The 27,464-nt window shown below is 37.7% G+C and overlaps 1 protein-coding gene across 8 annotated transcripts in view; it reads right to left on the reverse strand.

The window, feature by feature from the left end:
- Positions 1 to 27,464, reverse strand: part of MTMR2 (myotubularin related protein 2) — an 86,869-nt gene that overhangs the window by 28,098 nt on the left and 31,307 nt on the right. For 3 of the 8 annotated variants that reach the window (XM_074372909.1, XM_074372906.1, XM_074372910.1), the window contains 3 exons: positions 23,429 to 23,534; positions 5,648 to 5,723; positions 20 to 114 (listed from right to left, as the gene is read on the reverse strand). In XM_074372909.1, coding sequence (XP_074229010.1) covers positions 20 to 114; positions 5,648 to 5,723; positions 23,429 to 23,534 — 277 coding nt within the window. Of the gene's footprint in view, positions 1 to 19; positions 115 to 298; positions 363 to 5,647; positions 5,724 to 6,950; positions 7,224 to 19,905; positions 20,092 to 23,428; positions 23,535 to 27,464 lie in introns of those variants that run through there. The other 5 variants (XM_074372907.1, XM_045508945.2, XM_010973333.3 and 2 more) reach the window with 4 other exon arrangements.

Raw genomic sequence — 27,464 nt, forward strand, 5'->3', positions numbered from 1 at the left:
CTAATCTGACAAGTCTTACCCGTTCCATGCTTTTGAAATATAATCTGTAATTCGTAACAGTCAGAGTTCCTCGGACAGCACCAGTGAATGGACATATGTAAGTTACATCTTTGGCTGAAAAGGAGAAGAGTCCACAATTTACTGTATATTGCACACTATTAAAAACTGCATTCTCATCTTTTCACAGGTAAAATTTAATAGAAATCTGACTGCTAGTCTACATAATGCTTGAAAATCACAGAGCCGATGATTCAAAGCGACCTGGGAAGCCAAAGCAAGCTTCCAATCACACACTAACCTGGGGAAGGAATGCAGAATGAATGGGGAGGACTGAAGAGGCAGAGGGAGACAGAACACAGGGAAGCCAAGGCGGCCACTCTCCCTGGTGACACAGCAGGCGCAGTGGTTGGAGTAGTGCACGGAGGCGTGGTAGCAATGGTGGTGACAGTGTCTCAAGTCACGGCCACCAGCCAGCTAATCAGACCTCCTAGATCACCTCCTCAATCTGCTGGTCGTCTTCTGGCCAGTCTAGTGTGTCAACATTCCTCTAAATACACAGTCCCCGAAACATGTAACACCAGAAGCTGCTGAGCTGGTTATATTTGTGGGGAAAATGAAATGTACGTGAAATGTAATTTCTTAGAAAAATAATAGTATGATATGAGGGTATTATATTCCTAACCAAACAATTGATGTCAAACTTTGCAGAGAAATAAACAAAGCATTATTTAATTAAATGATAAATAATGAATCTATACAGTACGACTGCTTTTCAAAACATGTGTTAATTATTTTAAATAAGCAGGGTAACTCTGCTGCCACTAGCTCAAAATAATATTTACTACGGTAGAGTTTATAAAGCCTGATACAAAGTTTTTTAAAATCTTAAAATATTCATAAATCCCTGCTATGTCATTACTGCAGTAAATAAGCAGATAAAGGAGTATTTTCATTGTTCCAAGGAAGTAAGGCACAATTAGGAGCAAAAACTTTCTAAGAACCTTTCAAGGGGCTTCCGGGAAAACTGAGGAGCATGAAGTATGTTTAATGATGTATTGCAACCTCCTGACTTTGCTTTCTGTTCATCACTTTGAAGGACTGATTGCTTCGTATGGAATCTGAAATGAGACTGATCTTCTAACAAACATTTCTAACGTCTGAAACAGCTCCCTTGGGAATGTGCGAGTCTGAGCTACATTTTTTAAATCATTGTTTCCAATGCATTTCCAGTGTTTCATTTAGAGGGAAGCTTTTAAAATTAAATAAGCTCATCATTATAGAAAGATACGTAAACTTGCCTTGCATACATCTCCTTGCTCTTATGAATTTTTACCTCAACTGGGAAAACTTTAGTCAGTGTTACTAAAAACATTTCTGGATTCTTTCCAGAGCCAGTTTTCTTAACTCACACAAGAAAACCAATCTTATTATTCTATATTTTACTATAGAATAATATGTCCCCCCTAGGCCAGAGTTTTCGTTACACCTTCCCCTTTATTCTGAAGTCGTGAAATAATATGCATGAAAGTGCTTTCAAAATAAAAGTACTGCACCAAATACAAGGGGTCACGCCTAAGTTACTGTTCCCATCACCAGGCTCTGCTTCGTTCTGTCCTGTTTATCCTTTTCTCCAGGCTGGTGGCAGCTAAGCCACTCTCAAGAGAGAACTGATGCCAACCTAGCAGGGTTTGTACCAAGTAGAAGGGAGACTGTGACCGGAGCAAATGACGACAGTGCCAACCAGCACTGACACCAGGCACTTCAGAATTTATAGAGTAATTTTGACCTGAGTACCTCTTTAGCCGTCAAAACAACCCTTAAGTATAAGATTCCTAGTTACCTACGATTTTTAGCAGGCTCAGACAAGTAAAACAAATTGCTTACTGTTTCAGAAGCGGTAACTACTAAGGTGAGGACTTGAATGCAGCTCCTCTGACTGCAAGTCCCAATCCCTTTCCACCACATCACACAAAGCCAAGCCATCAGGTACACAGTCCGTCCCCCGTGTTAGAAGGTGGAATACTGCAGGCCAGGACCACCCCTCCTGCCGATGCGCCCAGGCCACGACGGTCTGACACTGCTGCTGCTGCTGTTAAAGCATTCTGTTGATGTTCCAACACCACTCGGACTTTTAAAAACATCTAAACTGCTCAGACCAACTAAGAATCAAATGTCTTTTCTACACGAATTAATACATTCCAGGTTACTCTAGCCTTATATCTTACGTTACATTTAATTTTCTGTACAATGATCAAGTCTATACAGATGGTTTTTGATTCAAATATTTTATTTATTAGGTATTCCTCTAAATTTTGCACTACTAATGCTGCCTAGTGTTACTAAAAGAGCTGAGATTACTAATCCTCTCAAATTTTTCCTGAGCTCACTGTGAAAAAAGAATCCATAATAGTTTGTATGAGGTAGACCAAAACGACTTTGAGAATACCTATTTACAAGGATGTAAAATATACACAAATAAAGGTAATACGTGAGAGCATGCAATCTGTGCAGAAAGAGCAGCACAAAAACATACTTTAAGTAATGCAAAGGGCAGTCCATTCAGCTACGGGATCGGAGGACGTTCAGGGAACACAGGCAGGTGAGCCGTGCCCCAGTGGCAGGCACCCTTGAGGTGTGTAGAGATGCTGATACAGCGCTCAACGCAGGGAAGAAGCTCATCTTGGGAAACTACAGTAACCACTTGGGCAAAGGTAAGTATAGTGTCTGGATCTCTCTCGTTTATGTTGTATCGCATTCTTTTCATTCCTTCTCAATCTCTCTGGTCTCTTCTACCGTATAATTGTAAAATGTTCACCAAAGCTATGTTCTTGGCCCTCTTCTCACTCCATACCTGCTCTGGGTTATTTTCCTCCTTTGATTTTCAACTACTATCCACGTTCTGATGATTCCAAAATATGGACTTCCAGCCCTGATCTCTCTCCTAAGCTCCTAGCCGTTTCCCATATGTACCTGAAGCTCAATGTACATAAATATTATATCAAGGGCTCTTGAAAATTGAGAGGAAAACATAAATTCAAGAAATCCTTAGAGATTACTCCTCTGCATTTGGTGAACTGACTTGATGTCAGAGTTCAGAAAAAAAGAACAGCCTAGGATGAATCCCAGATTTCTGCCTTGAGTCAACAACAACCAGTGTGGATACTAACTGAGGGAGAGAATAAAAGGAAAGGAGTAAATTTAGAGATAAAGGTGATGACTTCAGGCTTGGAGATGCTGGGTATAAGGGGTATCTACAGAACACCCAAGGGCATGTGTCTAAGACACAACTGTTTCTATGTATTAGGACAGAGGTTCACACTAGAAGTAACTAATTTTGGCGTCATCAGTAAAAAGATGGTAGGTAAAGCTACTAATTTTGATATGGTCAACCAAAAAGAGCAGGGAACGAAGAGGGAGATGAGTCAAGGGTGAGGTCCTAATGGGAGTGTTCTATTTAAAGGAAGAGGAGACAACAACGATACTGAGTGGTAACTTGAAAGTCTTTTATAAGATCATTTATCATAGCAGAAATAGCAAATGCTATAGGTTCAGAAGAGGAAAAAAACCTGTCACAACACTAGCTGTCACTCTACCAGCTAGGCAGTCTCCCTGTGCCTTAGTTTCTTCATCTACAAAATGGGATTAACATCTTTCTCATAAGGTCACTGTGATGATGACTAAGCTGGACAGGAAGCACTCAATATAGTAACAGCTGTGATTATATAATATCCAGCGCTGACAATGTGTGATGTCTAGCTTAGTAAGTAGTTCAGCAGAACAAAAGCTTAGGGTAGAAGTGAGTATGGGAAAAAAGGAAGTGGGGAGGTATTCAACCGAGAGTTAAGAGCAAGAAGAGGTAAACAGCATGCTAAGTGTGAAGGGACTGAATGTCCTGTGGGCAAGAGCAACACATTCTGGGAGGAGATGCCCCTCTGGCTCGCTTATTTTGACATTAGGAAATGACACCTGGCCAAGGGAAATTAGGCATTTATTAAGTTCTTTTTAAAATTATGATTGATAATAAAATGATCATCCAACATTACTTATAGAGTTCTTTTATGAACACAAGCATGCAATCTTTGTTTTTAATTGAAGTATAGAGGCTGTACAATATTATATAAGTTACAGGTGTATAATGTTAATGATCCACAATTTTTAAAAGCTATATAGTCTGTTTGTAGTTACTATAAGTATTGGCTCTATTCCTGGTGGTGTACAATACAACCTTGCAGCTTATTTTATACCTAATAGTTTGTACCTCCTAATCTCCTGCCTCTAACTGGCCCCTCCTCCTCCCCTCTCCCCACTGGTGAGCACTAGTTCTCTGCGTCAGTGAGTCTGCTTCCTTGTTATATTCACTAGTTTGCTGCTTTTTAAACTCCACATATAAGTGATATCGTAAAATATTTGTCTTTGTCTGACTTATTTCCCTTAGCACAGTGCCCTCCAAGTCCATCTGTGTTACTGCAAATGGCAAAATTTCATCCTTTCCCTATGGCTGAGTAGTAACCCACAGTATACATACACCACATCTTCCTTTTCCATTCCTCTGTAAATGGACACCTAAAAAAGAATGAAATCTTGCCACTTGCAACAACATGGATAGACGTGAAGGGTACTAAGTTAGTAAGTCAGACAGAGAAAGACAAACACCATATGTTTTCACTTACATGTGGAATTGAAAAAACAAAACAAGGGAACAAATACAACAAAACAGAAACAGACTCACAGATACAGAGAGCAACCTAGTGGTTACTAGATGGGAGAGGGATGGGGAAAGGGGCAAAACAGGTAAAGGGGATTAAGTGGTACAAACTGCCAACTGTAAAGTAATTAACCTACACGAATGTAATGTACACAGGAATATAGTCAATGTTTTATAATAACTTTGCATGGTGTGTAATCTATAAAAATACCAAATTACCATATTGTACACCTGAAACCAATATAATACTTTAAGTCAACTATATTTCAATAAATAAATAATTTTAAAATTTAAAAAGCTATGGGTATTTGTAGATTACCACACAAATGAAACAGTGAAAGCATGAGCACAAAAAAATTGCTTAAGAGCTTGTTTCCAGTTTCCAGTCCATACAATCAATTAATGCTGAGTTCTCTGGGCTAGACAAAGAAATGCACCCACATGCAAATGGCTTGCTTTACAATGGAGATGAAATATATTTATCCCCAAATCGACCTGAGTTTATTCAGAGTAGCAAAAAAATAAAGACGCAAAAAGAGAGAATGTGTTTTAAGAAAAATGACTTGTACAAAATGAAAACTAAGTGTTTTTTTTATCTACACAACCCACTCTCTTATTCAAAATAGTGAAATTTACTTTGATGGAATTCAGCTAGTTTGTTTGTTTTTTTGAGTCACCTACTTTCAATGAAAGTAAAGCAAACCAGAGGAGCAGCAGAACGTAGTTCAATCTGTATGTTTCCCAGAGGTCCAAGTACAAACACAACCAACAGGTCAAGAGCTAGGCTCTCAGAACACCCTGGGTATCGGGAAGGCAGGCAGTGAGGAGCCCGCCAGACAGGAGGCGTCTGGGCAGTGAGGCTGTCCTCTGCACACCGAGAGCGCTGAACAGTCTGTACAGTCAGAAAGGAGAAGACATTTGACAAAAAATACCATTACAGACCCATGTCTTTAATATTTTCTCCTGGAAGCAAGGGCGGTTCTTCCATTTCTGCTAATTTGTTAGACTCCCTCAGGACCTGGATTGGAATGGGGAAGAGAGGGCAAGAAAAGAAACATTTTTTATTCAAAGGCTAATCTAATTTTTTACTCAAATTTCAATTGGTCTTATTTAAAGTTATAACGTCATATCACATATACTTCTTTAAATCAAATTAAAAGGCTGTAATGTTGGCACGTATAACATATGAAGTTGCTGTTTTTCTACAGAGCATTTACTGAGTGCCTAACTGTATAAGGTACTATACAAAACACTGCACCTTTTCTCACTGAATCCTACAAAAACCCTTTATGGTAGGTGTTATTATCCTAATTTCATAGACGAGGGAAAAGAGGCCAGCAGTGACATTTAACTTGAGTTCAAGATCCCATAGCTAAAAAGTGTTAGAGCCTAGACTTAAATTACAGTCACGGTGGACTACAAAGTCCATTTTCTTTCCCTTAAGCCATGCCCAAGGGCCTTAGTGCCTTTACACTTGGATAAAATCAAGTTCTCACGTAGTTTTAATGTGTAGAGAATTTGGAAATCATGCTGATATTCTTGTTGAGAGAGATTTGATTAATTTAATTAAAAAGATGAAAATCATGATTAACAACATTTATTGAGTAGTCACTCTATGAAGAATGTTACACGGGACTACAAGGAAGAATGTAAAGGTACAGAATCACAGTTTTCCAGTGGATTTACAACCCAGAGACGACACACACAGTTGTCGTCTGGTAAGTATATCCCACTGCTACCAAAACCTTCCTCTTTCACTGCCAGACAAGAAACTTACCGCCTCCAGTTCTGTATCCCCCAATGATTCCTCAACCTTCCACAATCTGGCTTTGCCACCTAACCCGGCCCCTTCCAAGGGCCCTGCTTTCCTCTCAGTAGCCTCCTCATCATTAAAGACACTGGCGCTTCTCAGCCTTCACTTCTACCTCCTTTGACACTACCTGCACTTGCCTGCTTCTGAAAGCTTACTCTCCTGTCTGAACTCTTTCCTCTCCGGCCACTCGTTTTCAATGACCTTTATACTCCCTTTTCTCAACCTACCCTGTTCCCTGTTCAAAGGTGCCCACTTCTCACTTTACTCACTTCCTGATGACTTCATTCCTTTATCTATGACTGCACCCAACTCCAATCTACATGGCCAGCTGAGATTGTGCTTGGACTCTAGTTCCATACACCCAATTGCTTAATGTTCCTCTCCATCTAGACGTCCCACAGACACTCTGAACTCAAGAGATCTCAAACTGACCTGTGTTTCAGACTCTGCAAGAGCCATTACCATCCATTTGGTTGTCTAAGCTGGCCTGCGGGGAGGGCCGAGCGGTGGTCTCTGTGAGCAGACTCAGGCCGTCTCCTTCAACCTTAATCTGTTCCATCAGACTGGGAAGCATTATCACTAGAAAGAAGATTCTCAATTTTTTTTAAAAATAGTTTTCAACTTTTATTTCCTTCAATCCAAAGAGCAGACAGAGTCCTCGAAAGAAGATAAAAAGGAAGAAAAAGCAAGGTACTACCGCTGCCTAAAAGGTCACCTCCTGTGGGCCGTCAAACCTGGGTTGGCTGTCTCCTCGCACAAGCTCCCACCCGCACTCCTCACGCCCCTCTGACTGCCTGTCTGTCCTCCTCCCACCAGGGTCCTAGAGAAGAGGCACCGCAGCTCATACATTTCCGAATTCTCAATAAAAATATAAAATGAGGCACATGTGTAGTTTTTAATTGTCCTGTAGTCACACTTAAAAAAGTAAAAAGAAACAGGCAAAATTTGATTTTAATATCTTATTTAACCCAGTAAGTAAAAATATTGTCATTTCAACATGCAATAAATATTTTTAAAGTATGAATGAGACATTTAATATTCTTTTATTCATACTGAGCTTTCAAAATCCAGAGTATGTTTTATACTTCTAGCACGTCTCGACCAGCCCAACCACATTTCAAGTGCTCTGCAGCCATCTGCCTAGTGGTGCCCAAACTGGGCAGCACTAATCTAACGAATCTAATTCTTACTGATAATCAAGTCATTCCCTAGGTTAAGTTAGGTGCTTAGGGGGAATTAGACTAAAGGGTTAACGTTATTGTCACAGCCCAATGTTCACCAAAGGACAATAAACGAAGAACTACAAAGAACAAATTACTTCTGTTCAACAAATTTGCAATCTAAACAAATTCATATTTTTGAAAAATTTAATTTATTTCACAAAATCACCTTAGTGCAATACTTAAATAACTAGAATATACACACATATGTATTGTTTTAATATTCCACATTCTGAAACTGAAAAAAAGTCATTGCCTGTTCCTGACATAGTCTTTTATGTAGTCATAAAAGAAACCTGAGAAAAAAGGAAAGAAGAGGGAGGGAGGAAGGGCAGGCCTATGAAGATGCAGAAAACAGCATAAAAAGTTACATAATGCAAATACATAGACTTCTGGGTCCAAGTCCTGACTAGCTACGTACTCTTAGACAAGGTGCTCAACTTCTTTATGCCTCATTTTCTCCACTTGTAAAATTGTAATAATTATAGTACCCCACAAAAGGGTTGTTATAAAAATTAAATGAGTTAATACATTGAAAGCATTTATATCAGTGTTGACACAAAATAATACTTAATAAGTGTTTTCTATTAATAATAATAATGATAGTAACAATTTAAGCTAACAAGATTGCCAGAATCTGGTAAGACTTTCTACTAATTATGAAGACAGTTAGACCAAAAGATACAAATAAATAATACACAGTATGCTGGAAAAGTCAAACAAGGCTACACATGCGAAAGGTCATATAAAGGGAAGCTGCTTTACCCTCTGCCCACTGTCAACCACTTGACTTGAAAAGACGAAGATTATGGCACTTACAAAGCTGGGCAGCAGTCCCTCTACCGCACAGGTAGACCTCCTTGTAGTTGCTATAGTGTTGTTCCCCACAACTTCCCCCCTTTCTATATTTCTACTTTCAGAAGGAAACTGCAAACCCCAGAAAATCCGTGTGCTGCAGACAGGAGCTGAGAGAAAGGCAGTTCGGGCAGAGGCACAGGTGCATGACGAGGTGCAGCCTTCATCGGTAAAGCTTCGTAAAGTGAGAAAAGGCACAGGGAGCCACAGGCAAGCAGTGAATGCTGAGATCCACAGCTCCCTTATACCCTCCCGGACTGGGCCACCAGACAGCAGGACAATGACGAGAAGCAAGACAAACACCTCTGCTTGGGAAATCTGCCCGAGACGACAGACTTTAATTACAGGCGTACATGGGAGGGTACACGTGAACAACTCCCTTTACAGCTGAAGACAGAAAAAGGAACTCCAACAACTGAGAGGAGCAGGGCCAAGGGCAACCCGGAGCCTGTGTTTACCAGCAAACACTGATCCTGAACAAATCTATCCCTAACAAAGCAGAAGAGGGAAAAAATGGGGTCCAGAAGAATAGACTCTTTGATGAGGAAAAGGAAGGATCAGCCTGGAGCTCAACAGACGAGCAATCCTCTGAAAGCAATTCCCTGTGAGCACGAGCAGGACCACTTATAAACCATCTGACACGCCTAAAAGGAAACCCGAAAAACCAGGGACAGAAAGGAGTGGCTGAAACTCAGAAAAATGAGTAAAATAAGGAATGACAGCAAAAATTGTAAATGTCATAGCAGAAATAAAATCTGTGTTGGAGTTAAGAAAGAACTGAGTGGATTACTTAGAAAACAGCACTTATGTAGAAGGCAAATATGAGAAATCCTGTAAGAATTTATAGAAAAAGAACAGACGTAAAAATCAGGAGGGAAGATGATGACCAATAAAAGAATTTCATTCCCTAAAGGAAAAAAATGAAACAGGAATGGAAGCAATAATCCCATATGTAACTGAAGAACATGCTTTTGCAATAAAGATCTTCTAAGTCTGTTGATCAAAACAGTTTACCATGTTCCACATAACAATCAATGAACAGACATCTCTCAGTGCATCTTAGCAAAAATTTTTTGAACTCTAATTAAAAAATAAATTGAGAATATAGACAAAAATTTTTAAGAGAGAGAGAGAGAGTACAAAGGCAAAATCGAGGCTACCTTCAGATTTCGCTATAAAACTATATTACTAGAAGACAATAGGAAAATGTTATCAGATTCTTGAAGGAAAATGCTCTGACCTTGCTAACATGGAAACCATTCTCAGATATGCCAAGTCAACAAAAATATAACTCACATGTCCTATTCTTGAAAAAAAGAAAAAAAAATGACCTGTGGCAGTAATTAAGCTGAAAAAGAGGAATTAAAATTAAAACTCATATATAAGAAATCTGTGCTGTACAGGAAAAACATGTTTTATATCCTAACTATCCTCCAGCCAAAAAAAACCCATTTACTGCCACTGTACTAACCCGTGTGAGTCTTAGCTTCATCACTTATATTATTAAGATAATATTAATATCCAGCTTACAGGCTTGTGAGTAGATGAGACAGCTGCATCATAAAGAGATTTGCAAGGGGCTATTAAAATATAAGAAATACTTATTATCCACTTAACAATGCGCATCAACATAAATTTTCATTGTCTCTTCTCTCAATGGCTCATTCACATGGTGCTTTATTCCTCTGCTCTAAAATACACAGGGAGTAATATTTGAGACAGCATGTCATAAATACACAGGGAGCCATAAATCTCTAACTCTTGAACTACTAACTTCTAGATTTAGCTATAGAATAGCAAGCATCTTACTTTTCTAAAGAAAGCAGCAAAGGACTGATGTAGCATCATGTAAAATAAGACATCCTTTATTTTTATTTTTATTTTATTCAATGTCTAAAATTTGACATCTATCCATGAACAAAAGTGCCCCCATGGGAGCTATGGAATCCAGCACCACGTGCAGAGGGACCCAGAAGGAGTCTCACCCACCTGTGCACCATGTAACAAGCAGGTGGAACCTGGTACAGGCTGTGGAACCAGCAAGCAGGAGCCTGTGAACTGACTCTAACCCCTGTTGACATCGGTATCTGGAAAACACTGACTAAGGAAGACACCCACAGATGATAAAGCCTTTATGGAAGTCTAGGTTTCAAAAGAAGTTCCAGCACTCCATTTGAACAATAACAACAACAAAATACAAGTTTGGATGCATCAGAGTGGTTATTAAGAGGACCTTTGCCAGTATCACCCCTCCCCAAAAGGGGTGGGTGGGAATCCCTGGTAAAAGGGGTAACAGTGAGTGAATACCCAGCCTCCCCAGCTGTGCGGACACTGCTAAAGAAACCCATCTCTCTCCCACAGCCCCAGAGTATTAAAACAAGAGCTCCATGACTGGGAAAATGGAGGACTTCCGGAAAGAGGCAGATAGTAATATTAAAGGGATGTGCATTCTAGACTCCAGCAGGACGCCTACCTATGAGCCATTGGGAAAACTTTACCCAAGGATCCCCTAATCTCACCCACCAGAACTCCCAATGCCCCAAATGGCACAACCACATCCTCCTCACCCTGCAGCCAGCTCCTTGTTCACAATTCTAAGGGCAACAACAGTGAGTGTAAGCTCAGGTAGACAGGGGTACACAAAGAAACCAAGGCAGGGTCTGTGGACAAGGGAGAAACCACAATTTCAAGCTGTGGCACCACCTTTGGGATAATGAAAGACATATTAGCTGGTTCATTGTAAGATCTAGAGAAGACATACAAGCTTAAGAATTCTGCCACAAGAGGCAGTAAAAAGTGTGGAGCAGGTGTATGGACAAGGTTGGAGAAAGCCCCAGAACACAAACAGGACCAACAAAAAGTATCTCTCAGCTAGTAAAGATTGGAGGAGGTAACTGTTACTTCAAATGCCAAAACAGCAATGTAAAACTACAAGGAACATGAAGAATAAAGGAAACATGACATTACCAAAAGATCATGATCATCTCCCAGTGACTGAAGGCAAAGATACAGAGATCTGTGGCTTACCCAATAAAGAATTCAAAATAGCCATCTTGGGGAAACCCAATGAGCTACAAGAAAATAGACAATTCAGCAAAATTCAGAAAACAATACATGACCATAATGAGAAATAAACAGAGACAGAAATCATTAAAAAGAACCAAACAGAAATTCTGAAGCTGAAGAATTCAGTGAATGAAATAAAGAATGTAAGCGAGAGCACCACCAGCAGAGCAGAACAGACAGAAGACTGAACCCACGAATTAGAGGATAGGAACTCTGAAATAACCCAGTCAGAAGAGAACAAAGAAAAATGAATGCAAGAGAGTAAAGAAGGCCTACATGACCTATGGGACACTATCAAAAGAATCAACAGCAGTATCATTGGCGTCCCAGAAGGAGAAGAGAAAGGAAAGGGGGGAATAAAGCTTATTAAAACAAAATAATGGCTGAGAACTTCCCAAACCTGGGGAGAAGGTTGGACATCCAACTTCATGAAGCTAATAGATCACCTCATTATTTCAATCCAAAGTGATCTTCTCCAAGACACAGTATAATAAAACTGTCAAAAATCAAAGGGAAGAGAAAAATCCTAAAAGCCATTAAGACAAAGACTGTAACCTACAAGGGAACCCCCATTAGGCCATCAGTAGATTTCTCAGCAGAAACCTACAGGCCAGGAGAGAGTGGAATGATATATTCAAAGTGCTGAGAGGAAAAAATTGCCAACTAAGAACACCCTATCCAACAAAGGTATACTTCAGAAATGAAGAAGAAATGAAAATTTTCCCAGATGAATAAAAGCTAGCTCTACTATACAAAATCATCACCACTAGATCTGCCTTACAAAAAATGCTGAAAGGAGTTCTTCAAGATGAAATAAAAAGACACTAATAGTAACATGAAAACATATGAAAATATACAACTCACTGGTAAATATACAGTGAGACTCAGAAAACTCTGATTCTGTAATAGGATAGTGTATTAACCACATTAAACATATCATAAAGTTCAAAGGAAAAGAGTATTAAAAATAACTATAGCCAGTAAAATTTCTTCATGAATATGCAATATAAAAAGAGGTTAATTTTGACATTAAAAACATAAAAAGTTCAATGTAATCCCTATCAAAATTCCACTGGCATTTTTCAACAGAAATAGAAAAAAAATTCTACAATTTGTATGGAACCACAAAAAGATCCTGAATAGGAAAAGTAATCATGAGAATGAACACAGCTGGAGGCATCATGTGTTCTGGTTTCAAGCTATATTACAAAGCTATAGTAATCAAAACAGTATGGTACTGGCATTAAAATGACACATACATCAACAGAACAGACTAGAGAGCACAGAAATAAACCCACTCATTTATGGTCAATTAATTTACAACAAAGTTGCCCAAGAATATACAATGGGGAAAGGAAAGTCTCCTTAATAAATAAATAGTGCTGGGAAAACCGGAGAGCCAAATGCAAAAGAGTAAAACTGGACTCCTGTCTTACACCATACACAAGAATCAACTCAAAAGGAATTAAAGAACTGAATGTAAAGCTCTGCAAGCATAAAACTCCTAGAAGAAAATATAGTGGATAAGCTCCTTGATATCAGTCTTGACAATGACTTTTTGGATTTGACACCAAAAGCAAAGGCAACAAAAGTATAAATAACAAGTTGGACTACTTCAAACTAAAAAGCTTCTGCACAGCAACAAAATGAAAAGACAACGTATCGAACTGGAGGAAATAACTGCGAATCATATATCTGATAAGGGGTTAATATCCAAAATATATAGAGAATTCATAAAAATCAACAGTGTGTTAGGAAATTTTCATAACAAAATGAGGGAAGGAGAGGAGGGTAAGGATTTTAAACTTGACCAGTCATGTGAAGGAAAATCCCTGCAGGTCTCTGATAAGAGTAAATGGCATGGTCAAAAAGGTGCCGAAAGCTGGATATGATAAAGATGAAAGGATAACAGATTAGGAGAAAAACATCAAAATCCTGGAATAGGCTGTGGTAGCAGGAAGAAAGAGGTATATGTGATAACTTGTGGGAAGAAGTGATCAACTTTGACTCAAAGCTTATAAAACAGACACAAGCAACTATTGAGTAATACTTGATGATTCTCCCTTGAGAAGAATTCTTGACTCAACAGATGTGTCAGTTGAAAAAGAACTGCAGACTAAAGGAAGAAAGGAGTCAAGGTCAAAACAAGAGGTGACTCAAAAACAGCAGGGGCCTACCTTCCTAAAATAAGAGTAGAGAAACTAAGACACGGAAGCCAGGCTGATTCATCAGGTTCGCCTGCGTTCACATGGAAGTGTCTTCAGCAGAGAAAAAGCTATAAACCCTCAGATACACGAGGAAGAGAGAACTCTCCCCAGGAGAACCTCCCTGGAATACATAAGACACTTTCCCATACTGGCCCAAAGTAATGTTACTAAAGGGGTATCCACTCCGTTTCCCATCAGATGCGTTAGATGCCAGCCTGCCTCCGGAGCTCTGGCTGTATCAATAGATAAGACTGTTCAAAGTCTGTTCTTTAATAGCATTTAATACAATAGTGAATCCTTTTCTTAACTATCAAGAAGAGTCTATTATCACATTAAAATCTTACCGGTCAGGAAAAAAAAATCATACAGATTGAAATTTATAATTCTTTTTTATTCCTAAAACATAATTCAGTTTTGTTCTCTCCCCAACCATGCTCTCCCCCCACTTTCTTCTATGTCCTCTTTATCAAACTGTTTTCACAGCGCTCAGTAACTTTCCATGTGACCCTAACCTATCTCCCTTTCTCTGATCAGGAAATCACTACAAAGGAAATTCAGAAACCTTGTCTCTAATGATGATCTGAAAGTTGGCAAGTTTATGGGTCAGTCTTCACATGGAATGTCGGATAATAGAAAAACAGGAAAGAAATTTTCTGAAAGCTGCAAAACACTAAATTATAATCACCTGAAAGAGAGAAATAAGTCTGTAGAAGTTACAAACTATCTTCCACAGTTTCTTTATGTAAAAATAATGAACTTATTCTTCACTGGATAGTTCTACTAGAGAAAATTATTTTGTATGAGTCCTCACTTTATTCTATTTTTATACTTCACTGACAAACCACAGAGCAGGCAAAAGAACCACACAAACAAAAATCTCAACAGGGTAGAGCCACAGACTGGCATCTGGAATGGATCTTATTGGTTATATATTTTAAAGTACATCCAAATTCAAGGACAAGGAAGCCCTTTCTTTTTATAACACTGCCAAGGGCAATATGGTTTTCAGCTGAAACCACAAGTAGTAAGAGGTGGATAACATTACATCACCGTCACTGCTTCAACAACAACAACAACAACAACAACAACAACAACAACAAAGGGTGAGTATCTACAGAGGAACAGTCTGGAAAGCACCACTTCATGCTAGGGGTTGACTATGCCCCTCAATAAGACAGGCTTAAGTATGAACTGACAGTACCTTGGCACATGACCTTATTTGGCAATAAGGTCATTGTAGATGTAATTAGTTAAAATGAGAATATACTGGCTAGGGTGGGGCCCTAATCCAATATAACTGTTGTCCATATAAGAAGACATCCCTATGAAGACGCAGAGATCCAGGGACAATGCCACGTCAAGATGGAGGCAGAGACTGGAGTGATGGGTCTACAAGCCAAGGATAGTTGGTACAGAACAAATTCTCCCTCCAAGCCCTCAGAACTAACCAACCCTCCCAACACTTTGATTTCAGATTACTAGCCTCCTAAAAGAAAAAACACCATTTTTCTATCTTCTACTCTCAACACTTCTGACACCAGGTATGTAGGTTTTCCACACCAAGCTATTTCCCAATTCTCAGCAGATACGAGTTACTACACTATCACCCAGAGTCAGTGCAGACCTCACACTGTAAGGGCTCAGTCCCACAAGACTGCCCCCCACTTCAAACACCAAACTCAAGTCCCAGGTGGTCACCGGCACATCTGACCAACTGTCTATAAATCAGGGGCTCCTGCAACCCCTCCTTGGTTTCAGTAATTTGCTAACATGGCTCACAGAACTCAGGAAAACACCGTACCTACATTCACCAGTCTATTAGGAAGAGCAGGACTCAGAAACAGCCAGAAGGAAGACCTGCCTAGGGCGAGGTATGCGGTATGAGGCTATGAGGAGTTTCCATGCCCTGACTGAGCACGTTATGTATGAGGGACTATGAGGAGAATCCCTGTCTATGGACATGGGGTTATATCTGGGAGGAGCTGAAGATACAGTGTGATAAGTGCGATAGGACCAAACATGAGAAACCCTGAACACAAGGCTTAGAAGTCTGCACTTACTACTGTAAGAATAATTTTTAAACTAGGGTGTCACATCATGATGTCAGAGAAAGACCAGCCTTACAGTAGTGCATGAGCTGCATCAGAGAAAGACAAGTCCATCAAACGTAAGAACTAGGGGACTAGTAAGAATGGAAAGTAAAGAGGGAAATGAGCATTTTTCAAAAGACATGACATTTTGATACAAGAGAAAGTAACTTAGTACTTCTCATTCTCTTCCACTGATTCAGTCAAAACACTTGCTGAGCATCTTCCACATTCCAGCTACTAAGCTCTAAGGGTACAAGAGGTGACAACAGACACATCTTATCTGTATATCTCATAGTATTGTCTTTTTCTCTCCAGAAAGTTTATTTTTCCTTAAATTCTCTTTTATAAATGCCCTCCAGTATTTTCTTGTAAGTATTTTAAATGTAGTAACACTTTATTTACTTACAATGTAGACTGCTTTAGACCGCTGTGTCCTCTCCACTCCCAAGGTATACATTCGTCTTCGTACCTACTATACAATAACCACTGATCTGCTTCCTCCTTCTCCACTACACGACCCTAAGCTTCATGCCAGCAGAGGCCATGTCTTACTGGATACTTTCCCCGGAACACACAGGAAATTTTGAAAGAGTGCAGTGAGTTAGTGGATAAATGCCCAGATTTTACCTGAACTATGAATAAAATACAGACTTTCCTTCTTTAGTTTCCCAGATGTAACTGACAAGTAGTTTCAAGTTTCAGTCAATTAGGAGTATTCCTGAACTTTTCCACTAATTAAATACAGCAAATGGGAGGATAAATGTTCCCAGTGTCCTGTGGAGCTTCAGGATAGAACTGGCCACAAGTGTAAAATAGCTTTTAAGTCACATTGATTCAGGCACTATTCTATGCACTAGGAAACACCCAAGGCTCCTGCCTTTGTAGAGCTGAATTTGAGAGAGGTCAGATGAACAGTATTCAAACAAACAAGAAAAGGTCCTTACCACTTTAGCACAATAAAATTTTTTGTTTTTATTTTTTATAAATGAAACTTTTAATTAGAGGGGTTTTTTTATATATAACAACAAAAATAATCGTTTCTTTTATGGTTAATATTTTTGGGTCTTATTTTAAAATTCCTTCCAGACAGAAGTCACGAAGATGGTAGTACATTTTCTTTAAAAATTTTAAAATTTTGATTTTTCACTCTTAAAATATTTAGTCTAATGAATTCAATTTTTGTGTATATATGAATTAAGAACCCAACTTCTTTTTTCTCTCCAATATGGCTAACCTAGTGCTGATTCTTTCCCCATTGATTTGTTACATCATCTCTGTCATATACAGAGTTCCTATAAGTATCAGTCTCTTCCTGAACTTTGTCATGTCTCACTCATCTATTTCTGTTCTAATTACTTTAGTTTTATGTTTGATTAAATGGATCCCCACCTCTTCATGTTTCTTCTTAAGTAATCTTGACCTTTTATCTTTTCATATAAATTTTAGGATTAGCTTGCCAAGTTCGGCAAGATAAACTTAAATTTGGTCTGAAATGATACTGAATTAACAGACATACTGAAAATATGTGACATTACCAGGCTTTTGTGCCTGCTCACATATTTGAGATAGTTTTAGGTTCTTTATTAAGTTTTATAACTTCCATAAAGTTCTTGCATATCTTTTGTTAGACTTATCGCTGAGTGATGTAATTTCATTGTGCTTGTGAATGTAACATTTTTAAAATCACACTATCTGAACATTTTGCTAAGGTACAGAGCATTTTTTTTTTTAAGTTATCTTGCATTCAGCATCAGTGCTGGTAGTGTACATACAGATTTTTCTTGAATTTTCTGTATAGACAGTCATCTATAAATAATAAAAAGTTTTGTTTCTTTCTTTTACGTAATTTATTCTTTTCTTACTTTACTGGCTAGACTTCTAGCAAAATGTTGAATAAAAGTGGTGAAGGAAATCATCGTCATCATGTTTCTAAGTTCAAATGAAATGCTTCTAACATTTTCCCGTTAAGTATGAGGCTTATTAGCAGTTTTGGTGGGTACCCTTTATCTGGCTAAGCTGTTCTTTTCAAAGCCTAGGTTCTTAAGAGTGGATGTTGGGATGAGGGGTGGTGTTAATCATGAGTGAGTGCTAATTTCAATCAATTTTTGCTCTGGCTATGGAAATAATTATGTATAATAGACACTGTTCTGTTTACTTAACATCCACTCTATGAGACTTAACTCATTCCGACTGAACATATCAATATCACATTCCTGTACATATTCTAGATAAAAAATAACCCAATTATCTGTGACCTTTAGTTCAAGAAGAAATATAAAAAATTTAACATAAATTTTGAAGGGATATTCACACTTCCTTAATTTAAGCCCATTAAATATTTCAAGATAGGAGTAGATCATTAAGAACAAAACCCCAAATTACATTATAATTATAACTATTGTCTCATGTATTACATATTTTTATATATACAAATTATATAAATATACATATATTCTGAGATCAAACAGACCTTCTAAAAGAGATAAAAGACACAGAATACAATTTCACTTTAATATTTGACTCTGAATTGCAGACAGACTTCAGTGTAAGTGCCGTATCACAGGCATCAACAAAGGAAAGGAAATATTGCATAGCTTGACTTTAAGTTATCTTTAAATCATCACCGTTTAAGGAACATACTTCATTTAAAGTCCAATGCTATACAAATTACACTTTGTAAATCAAGAGCTGTGCATTTGAATTTTAAAATCCTGCATTTCATGGGATTTAGTTTCCAGTGAGCAAATAAACCAAACAAACACAGGTTCCGATTCTTAATTCCACTAAGTGTCAAACTGTAAAAATACAATCTTATTAAAGAAAGCCTGATTTTATAAATTGCAAGTTTATTAAAAAATAATTTGCATTATTAAAAATTCTGTATGAAAGTACTTTAAGTTTTTTAAATGAAATTAAACAGGCTTCACTGCCAAGTGAAGAACAAATGAAGAAAAGAGAAAATACTATAATTAACGTCACTGAGGACCCATGATTCAATTCACTAAGCCTGAGTCTGTGCTCAGTTTTTCAGAAATACATCTACTGGGTTAAATCTGTTTACAACTTTTTAAATCTGTTTATGACTTTTTCCACAACAGACAAGGCCCACAAGGTGAAAACGTAACACAAAACAGAATTTCACCTGAGTAAACACAAGTTCAAGGTATCTAAAATAGTTCCATACCCCCACTGATTTTCCATTCTGCTTTACTGATGCAGGAGCAAAAAAAAAAATCTGGCTTGAATAAGAAATCTTTAACAGAAGCCTTCACAGCCGTTAATTTACTATGACACTATCCTTTCAGGAAAAGTGTCACTTCATGGTATGTGTAGCAGAAAACCTATATAATTTGATTTAATAGTTTTAATGAAATTGGGTTAGCTTTTCAATGCACTGTGTTTTTTACACTTCTGTTTAAAAGCTGGCACTAATGGAGCTTATAAAATGTTGAGGCTCAGGACAGAGATAAACAGTGAGGCTGTGGAGAACTCGAAGCCTAGCGGTTAACCCACTTCAAATCATCTGTGAATGATGACTTTCAAAACTACCATACCAAGCGCCTCGTCTCACACATAGAGCCAAACCACGGTCAGCAACACATAGCTGCCTGCAGTTAGTTCCCCTATAATTAACTAGAATACTATCAATTTATAGATGCAAAAGGTGCACATACTAAGAGCAAAACGTCATCAACTAACAAAACTGAGAAGAGAGATGAGATTTTATCACAAAAACCCTCTTTTTAAGGTTGGTTAGAAAGCAATTCTCATTTATTAAGGAAGTAATATTGAAAACTATTTCTTATCTCAAAAATGTGTTAAAGATATTCCTTTTAATTAAGAAAATCTCACTTCATGTTTGAAAACACTAAGCAGCAGCAAAATTGTGGGAGAAAAGGCCACACAGGAATACGACCGACCGGAGACTGAATAAAAGGGCAGCACCTACCTGTGTGCCCTTAAGCACATGATTTAATTCAGCTCTTCTGAACGAGAGGTTTCTCATCCGTCAAAAGGGGTAATGGCATCTCACAGGATTGTTGTGAAAGTTAAATGAGTTGAGGCATGTCAAGTATTTATCCAGGTTGCAGGCTAGATGTTTTCCAGTTATTAGAAGCACATCCTTCGTTCCACCCTACACATACATTTGAAATCAGGCTGCATTTTTTAAGTGATATTAAATGTTACTCACTCATCTCCCTCCCACAACTGAAACATAAGACTGATTCAAGCAAAGACATATCTAATAATCAAAGATATCGTTTAAAATGAGGAATCAGGATAACAGGTAGCCTAAACATATTAGTTTCCTTTTTGTCTCTGCCCTTTCAGGCACTCTACTATGGAAAGTACAGTTAACTTTTGGTTGCTCCAAATCATCTTCTCCTTAATATAACATCTAACAACTGTCTCTTCATTCATCTAATAAATATTCTCTGAAGGCCCCACTAAGTTATGAAAAATGCTGAATTAATAAGGCACTAATACAGGAAATTCCTGAAGTCATGGAGCTGATGTATAAACTTAACAGATTCCTTTGGTATCCTAGTGCTAACTGAGTCAATAATTCAGGACATTTTTGTGTCTAATGTTAAACCTGAAGGGACAAGAGACATAAAATAAGTCTATTCCAGACAAACTTGCATACATGATCAACATACTCATTATATTATCTCCAAATAGGATGCACGTAGATGATCTTTTGCTTCAGAAGGAAAATAAAGGTATTTTTATCAAGAGGAGGAGGAAGGGGAAGGGGAGGGGGAGAAAAAAGAAAGAAAGTGAGCACACCTAGTACCCAGATCTTTTCTAATTTCATTTTCCAATAAAAGAAATCTGGCTCCCTGAGAAACAGGTGACGATTCCAGGATGGGGCAGGAAATACCAAGATGAGCTTGGAGCACCTTGTAGTGACAGAAAGTAAGGAAGAGCTAAAAAACAAACAAGAAAAACAACAACAGAGAACACAACACACAAGATCTGGCTAAAAGAACTCCCAGTTTGGAGTTGGAACAATCTGAAAGTAGTACTGGATTGTAATATATAAAATAAATATCCATGAGTCAATACTGATATGAATAAAAGACTGCAGAATTCAATAAATGAGGGGGAAGAGACAAATATCTCATGCAGAAGAAATAAAAAGAGTACATAGATATTCCACTCTCAACAAGGTAGAACATAAGTGTGGGCTCCTTAAGCATAGTTACTTCCTTCTAAAGAGTACAGTATAAGGATAAGGAGGGAAAAAAAGAAGAGTATTTTCAGTGAAAGAACCTAACACTACCTCAACCAAATAATTACGGTTAACGTCAACAGTGATAAATCGTGTTGACAGTATGTGCCTTTGATATGTGATGAAAATGGCTCATCATCTCTGTGGTCTTCTTCCCCAAAACACATAACCCCAGTCTAATAATGGGTAAAACATCAGACATTCTGCAGAGTATCTGACCAGTACTCTCCAAAACAGTCAGGGTCATCAAAAACAAAGTCTGAAAAGCTATCACAGCCAAGAGGTGCCTAAGGGACCACCGAATGCAATGTGGTATCCTGGACGGACCATGGAACAAAGAGAAGCACATCAGGTAAAAACGAAGGATATCTGAATAAAAGCACTGACTTCAGTTAACAGTGATGTATCCACATCGGTTCATTAATTTTGACAGGTGTACCCACCCCACAGATGTAAGATATTAATAATAGAGGAAACTGGATATCAGCTATATGGGAACTCTGTACTATCTTTGCATGTTTTCTGTAAACCTAAAACCGTTCTAAAATTTAAAATTTATCTGATAAAAATAAGAAATAAATAAAATATTTAATATATACATTAACATTATGACCCTGATTTTGTCCCAGTGTAAGCCAGTCACCCTTATTATGGTACACATGGTGTACTGAGGAAGTAAAGAGGGTCTGCACGCAGAGAAGCTGACAGTGGAAGCCCGCGGTGGAGGCCTCCTACAGTGTACTGCAATTCACGTGTGCACCCAGCTAAACTAACCCTCACAAGAACACACAAATGGTTTAACATATCTGAGGCAAGAAAGAGCTGGTAAATATTAATAATATAAGCACAGCCTAGAAGTAAAAATGACATTTCTCCCATGCCTAGTATGAGTCTTTATTGGTTACAATATGAGGTTTAAAATGATGTTTTTAAGTAATTAAATCTGACTAGAAGTAGGCCAAAAAAATTACAAAATTATCAAGAGGCCTAGAGGCCCTTAATGGATATGTATTAATGTAATGAATAAACAAAAGTTAGATACATATACAAAATATGTATTCAAATAGTAGTAAATTAATGAAAGGCAAGGGTGGGTTTATATCCACTATTATTAATGATGAACCCTGTCCTAAATGTATGTTATGCTTCAAAATAACAGCTAATGATATTATGAAGCCCTTATAATCGGCATAACATACATCCAGATTACAGAGATAAATTTTTATTGTTTTTAAAGATGTTTAAAGTTATGCTATACCCAATTTAGTATTTTATGACATTTCACAAAACATAATGGCAAATATGCAGAAGCCTTTACAGATACTTCTAACCTGTCTTCTTACATTTGTTGGATTCAAGTTTTTAAAACGAAATACTTGAAAAGGATATATTCTCAAATTATGCTCAACAGCAAATGACCTCATTAATGAAAACAACGTTTTAGTTAAGATTGTGTAAGTGTAACCACTGAGAAGGCAGTCACTTCATCAGAACTAAAAGATTCTAAGGTAAGATTTAAAAATCGGTACCACATATGAAATTTACTTTCCCCAGCACTCATAGTTAAGCAACAGTAGAAGAGCAGACAAATCCAAAAATGTGCGAAGTGCTACAGGATATAGCGGATGTGGTCAATCTCACAGCAACAAGACCTTTAATAAACAGATGAACACCTACAAACTACAATGAGATAACTGCAGTATTTAAATGACTTCGCTTCAGAACTAGACGAGACGAGCCAGAATACTGGCAATTAAATTTATTAGCTATGAGACTCTGGACATATTATTTAACCTCTCTCTGAGTTATCATCATCTGTAGAATGGTGATAATAATAATTTCCACCTCACAGAACTGACAGTAGTATTACAAGACATATTTCACCAGAGCACTTAGAACAGTACTTGGCACATGGTAAGTACTCAATAAATACTAGCTGTTACCAGGAGTAAAGCATTAGGGGAGTAATCATGAAAATCTTTTATACCGCAATGAAATTCACTAATTATCGTTTGGCAAAAAACTTAAGAGATCTCAAACTCAGAGATAAATTACACATTTTTCCTGTACAAGTAAATAAGAATTCCAAATTTGCTGGCCAGTTCTGGAATATTATATAAAGACTCGGGTCTTTGAGAATACTTCATCAACGTCTCTTGCTTACTTAAAAGTTATATTGATAGTGTGGCCACAAACAGCTAATGGAAAATGCTTCATCAGAACTTAGAATACATACCCTCAAGTCAGGAGAAAAGTTCTCTGCAGAAGTCGAAATGGAATCCGATGATACAACCGAGGCTGATTTTGTATGCACTGAATTCTCTGAATGAGAAGTGGAAGCACTACAAGATACAAAAGCACACAGTACGTTTGAAGAATGGAGGTGTTGAAAAACCAATTTCAGAAATTTTTTTAATTGTAACTCCATTATTTATTAAAACTTCCAGTGCCAACTAGTCCTACTTTGCCTATTCAATCTTATCTCCAAATACTGATAAATTGCAAGCTCTATTCCTTCAAGGCTAAGTATTCTTACCGTCCACATTCCCTGTGGACAGCCTTCCCCAGGACTCCTGAATACACCCCAAGTTAATTCTTTCTTTTTATTCAACCATCCATTCATTCATCCAATGAACATGCCAATGTGCAAAACCATTACACCAGGCACCATGATTTGGAGATAAACACGGAACAATCCTCATGTTCATAAAGCTCACAAACTTGCAGAAGAGACAGACAAGTAAGTAAATGGTGCAATGTGCTAACAACTCTAATCTCACACACACACACACACACACACACACACACACACACACACACACACACGGGGGTGAGAAGACAAGGGGAGAGGACTATAAACTGGGAGAAAAGAAAGCACCTAACTCTACCCAGAGAAGTTCAGGGAAGACTTTACAGAGGAGTCTGAGTCTTGAAAGACAGGAAACTGCCAGGCTGACAAACAAGTAAGGGAATCCCGAAACTAAACAAAAAACACTGCAAAGGCATAGAATCATCAAAGAGCACAGAACATTTGAGAAAAACTACAAACAGTTCAACAGGGTTGGATGAGCAAAAGAGCAGACGATAAAGATGGAAAGATGGACTGTCTTTGTACCTGGTACCTTCCCACCAAACCAAATTCTATACTATTAACAAGCCTGTCTTAAACAGCCACTTCTTCTGTACTAAGTAATCGCACTCTACGGTTACTATCGTTCTCTTAAATTCCTGTAGAACTTTTGATACCTGATCACATACTACCTTTCACTATTGATCTTGGGTATGTAAATTTAGTCTCACCAACTTACATTTAAGTATCCCAAGAGGGAGGATTGTGTCTTTGTTTTCCACAAAATTGATTTCAGTGCCTGTGTATACTATTAAACGTATTGTGTTTGTTAAATTCAAAAACACAATGACAGTATACCTATGCCACAAACTGAATGATTTACATCATTTCCTTTTATCAGTAAAAGACATTTAAAATTACTTAAGGTAAGAAAAATCAACAGTAGAAAAATCTCAGACACTTTGAACTGAAAAAGTTCTGATTAAAAAATATATTTTTCTAAAGCTTCATTCCTAACATATTAAAAGTCTGTCTCACAGCAAAAGCCAAAACTTTTCATTAGCTTTTGATGGAATAAACCCATCTTGAGGTTGTGATAATATTCAAGAACCACATTTTTGTTTTAAAATGAAAATTTGCCCCCTTTGATCAGTATGTCCACTTTTGAGAACATTTTCTCTAACTCTGTAGGTCACTTTTTCATTTTGCTGACTGTTCCCTTTGTTAAAGGGAAACTTCATATTTGATGTAGTCCCACTCGTGTATTTTTTTCTTTTGTTGCCTGTGCTGTTGGCGTCAAATCCAAGAAACTATTCTCAAGACCAAGGAGCTTTTCCTCTGTTTTTCTCTTGGAGTTTTACAGACTCAGGTTTTACTTTTAAATGTTTAATCCATTTTGTGTGGATTTCTGTGTGTGATGTGATACAAGGGTTCAACTTCATCCTTTTGCACACGGATATCCATTGTTCACCAACACCATTTACCAAAGAGTCCATCCTTTCCCCATTGTGCACTCTTGGTGCCCATTTCAAAGGTACGTTGACCGTACACATGCGTGGTGTTGTTTCTGGGCTCTGTATTGTGTTCTGCTGTCTATGTGTCTTTGTTCATATTGTTTTGATAACTATAGCTTTGTAATACAGTCTGAAGTTGGGAAGTATGATGCCTTCAGCTTTGTTCTTTGTGCTCAAGATCGTGTTAGCTATTTCAGGTCTTTTATGGTTCCACACTGATTTTAAGATAGTTTTTTCTATCTGTGAAAAATGCCATTGAAATGTTTACAGAGAATGCATTTCATCTGCAGATCACTTTGGGCAGCAATGACATTTTAACAAGATTTAACTCTTCCAATCCATTAACATGGGATAACTTTCTACTCATTTGTGTCTTCTTCAATCCCTTCCATCACTGTTTTATAGTTTTCTTCATACAGATCTTTAACCTCCTTGGTTAATTTTATTCTTTAGTATTTTACTCTTTTTGATGCTACTGTAGTGAATTTGCTTTCTTAATGTCTTTTCCAGAAAGTTCATTGTTAGTGTATAGGAACAACTGATTTCTGCATGTTGATTTTGTATCCTGCATCTTCCCTGAATTTGTTTATTAGTTTTAACAGTTTTGCATGTATAAGATCATGCCATCCAAAATATGTTTTTATATATTTATACAATGTGAAAAGCATCTCCCCCAAAATAAACTGTCACTTCATTTAAATGGATCAAAATGGCATGCCGGGGGAACACTTCAGAATCTTTTTTCAACTACAACCATCTGTTTATTTTATTAAGTATTTCAAAGTATAACTGTGGCTACTTTTTTATATCTAAGAACCTATAATATTATACAAAGGAACAGCCATTAAGAAATTCAATTATCTAGCTTTATAATGTAAGGAAAGAGAAACTGATAGGCTGAGAATGATTTATTCCCTTTTTTTTTTTTTTTTTTGGTAGCCAATGCGAGATAAATTAAATACCATCTGCATTAAAATAACAAGTAGGGAGGGGGTATAGCTCAGTGATAGGGCATGTGCTTAGCATGCACAAGGTCACAGATTCAATCCCCAGTATCTCTATTTAAATAAACAAACAAACAAACAAACCTAATTACCTCCCTTTTCCCAAAAACATTTTTTTAACTTTTTAAAAAAACAAGTGAAATAATTAAACTTTAGGCACAGTACTTTGACAGTGTTTGCTGCCTACTCCATATATATACACACCCCTCTTTCCTGACTTTGATGAGGGCAGTTTGTGCCCAGCCCAAGAGGACAAGGACATGCTTGCTTTTAGCCCCCTCATGTCTAGGAGAACAATGTGACACAATTTTGGTCAATGAGATTTAAGGGAAGTCCATTCATTGTTATGGAAGCTTTTTATCTTTTTAATACAGGAGAGCAGAAATAGCAAGGTAGCCCTTAAACTTTCCCACTTTCTCTGGTCTGGACCAACAAACATAAAGCTTGGAAATACTGTGGCCATCTTGTACACATGAGCAATGTGCTGGCCTGCTAAGGACACAGAAAAGCATAAAGTCCTTTCCTGGTGAGCAGCTGAATCCCCACCAACTCCCTACTTCAGGAACTTTTGTTATGTAAGATAAACGAAGTTCAACTTTTAAAATCACTGTAATGGAGTTTTATATTCTGTACAGCCAAATACAATTCTAAGTGCAATATAGCAATCAACACCCCACAAAGTCTACTTTAAACAAGTTGAAATGTGCAATACTACTCTGTATGCCTGTGACCTCCTGGGAAAACAGGAAAAACACCTGAAGGCAATAAAACACAATCTGGAATCATGGGTAACGTGCACCTAGAAAAACAGTACCAACAGGGTATTATAGCATGTACCACTAAGACACCACACAGCTCTTTAGAGCCAAAGGATGGAATAAACAAATCCAAGAGAAATAAAATAACAAACAAAACCAGGTCTTGCAACCAATACTTTGCAGTTTCAAAGAGCCAGTCTTTCAAGCAAAAGTGTGGCAAACAGCCTTTAATTATATTAACTTCTCTTTCCAGACATACATAAACATGGGCCAATATTACGATCTACAATCTTGTATCTGAATAAGCACTAAAAGGTTTTAAACTCCAGGCAAGCAATGAGGGAGGGGCTGGAGGGGTCAAGGATGGGAATATTATCAAAGTACTGTTCTTGTGATTACAGCAACACTTACAAATACACATCCACCA

This window comes from Camelus bactrianus, chromosome 10 (genome assembly GCF_048773025.1).
Source record: "Camelus bactrianus isolate YW-2024 breed Bactrian camel chromosome 10, ASM4877302v1, whole genome shotgun sequence".
NCBI classification, from domain to species: Eukaryota; Metazoa; Chordata; class Mammalia; order Artiodactyla; family Camelidae; genus Camelus; species Camelus bactrianus.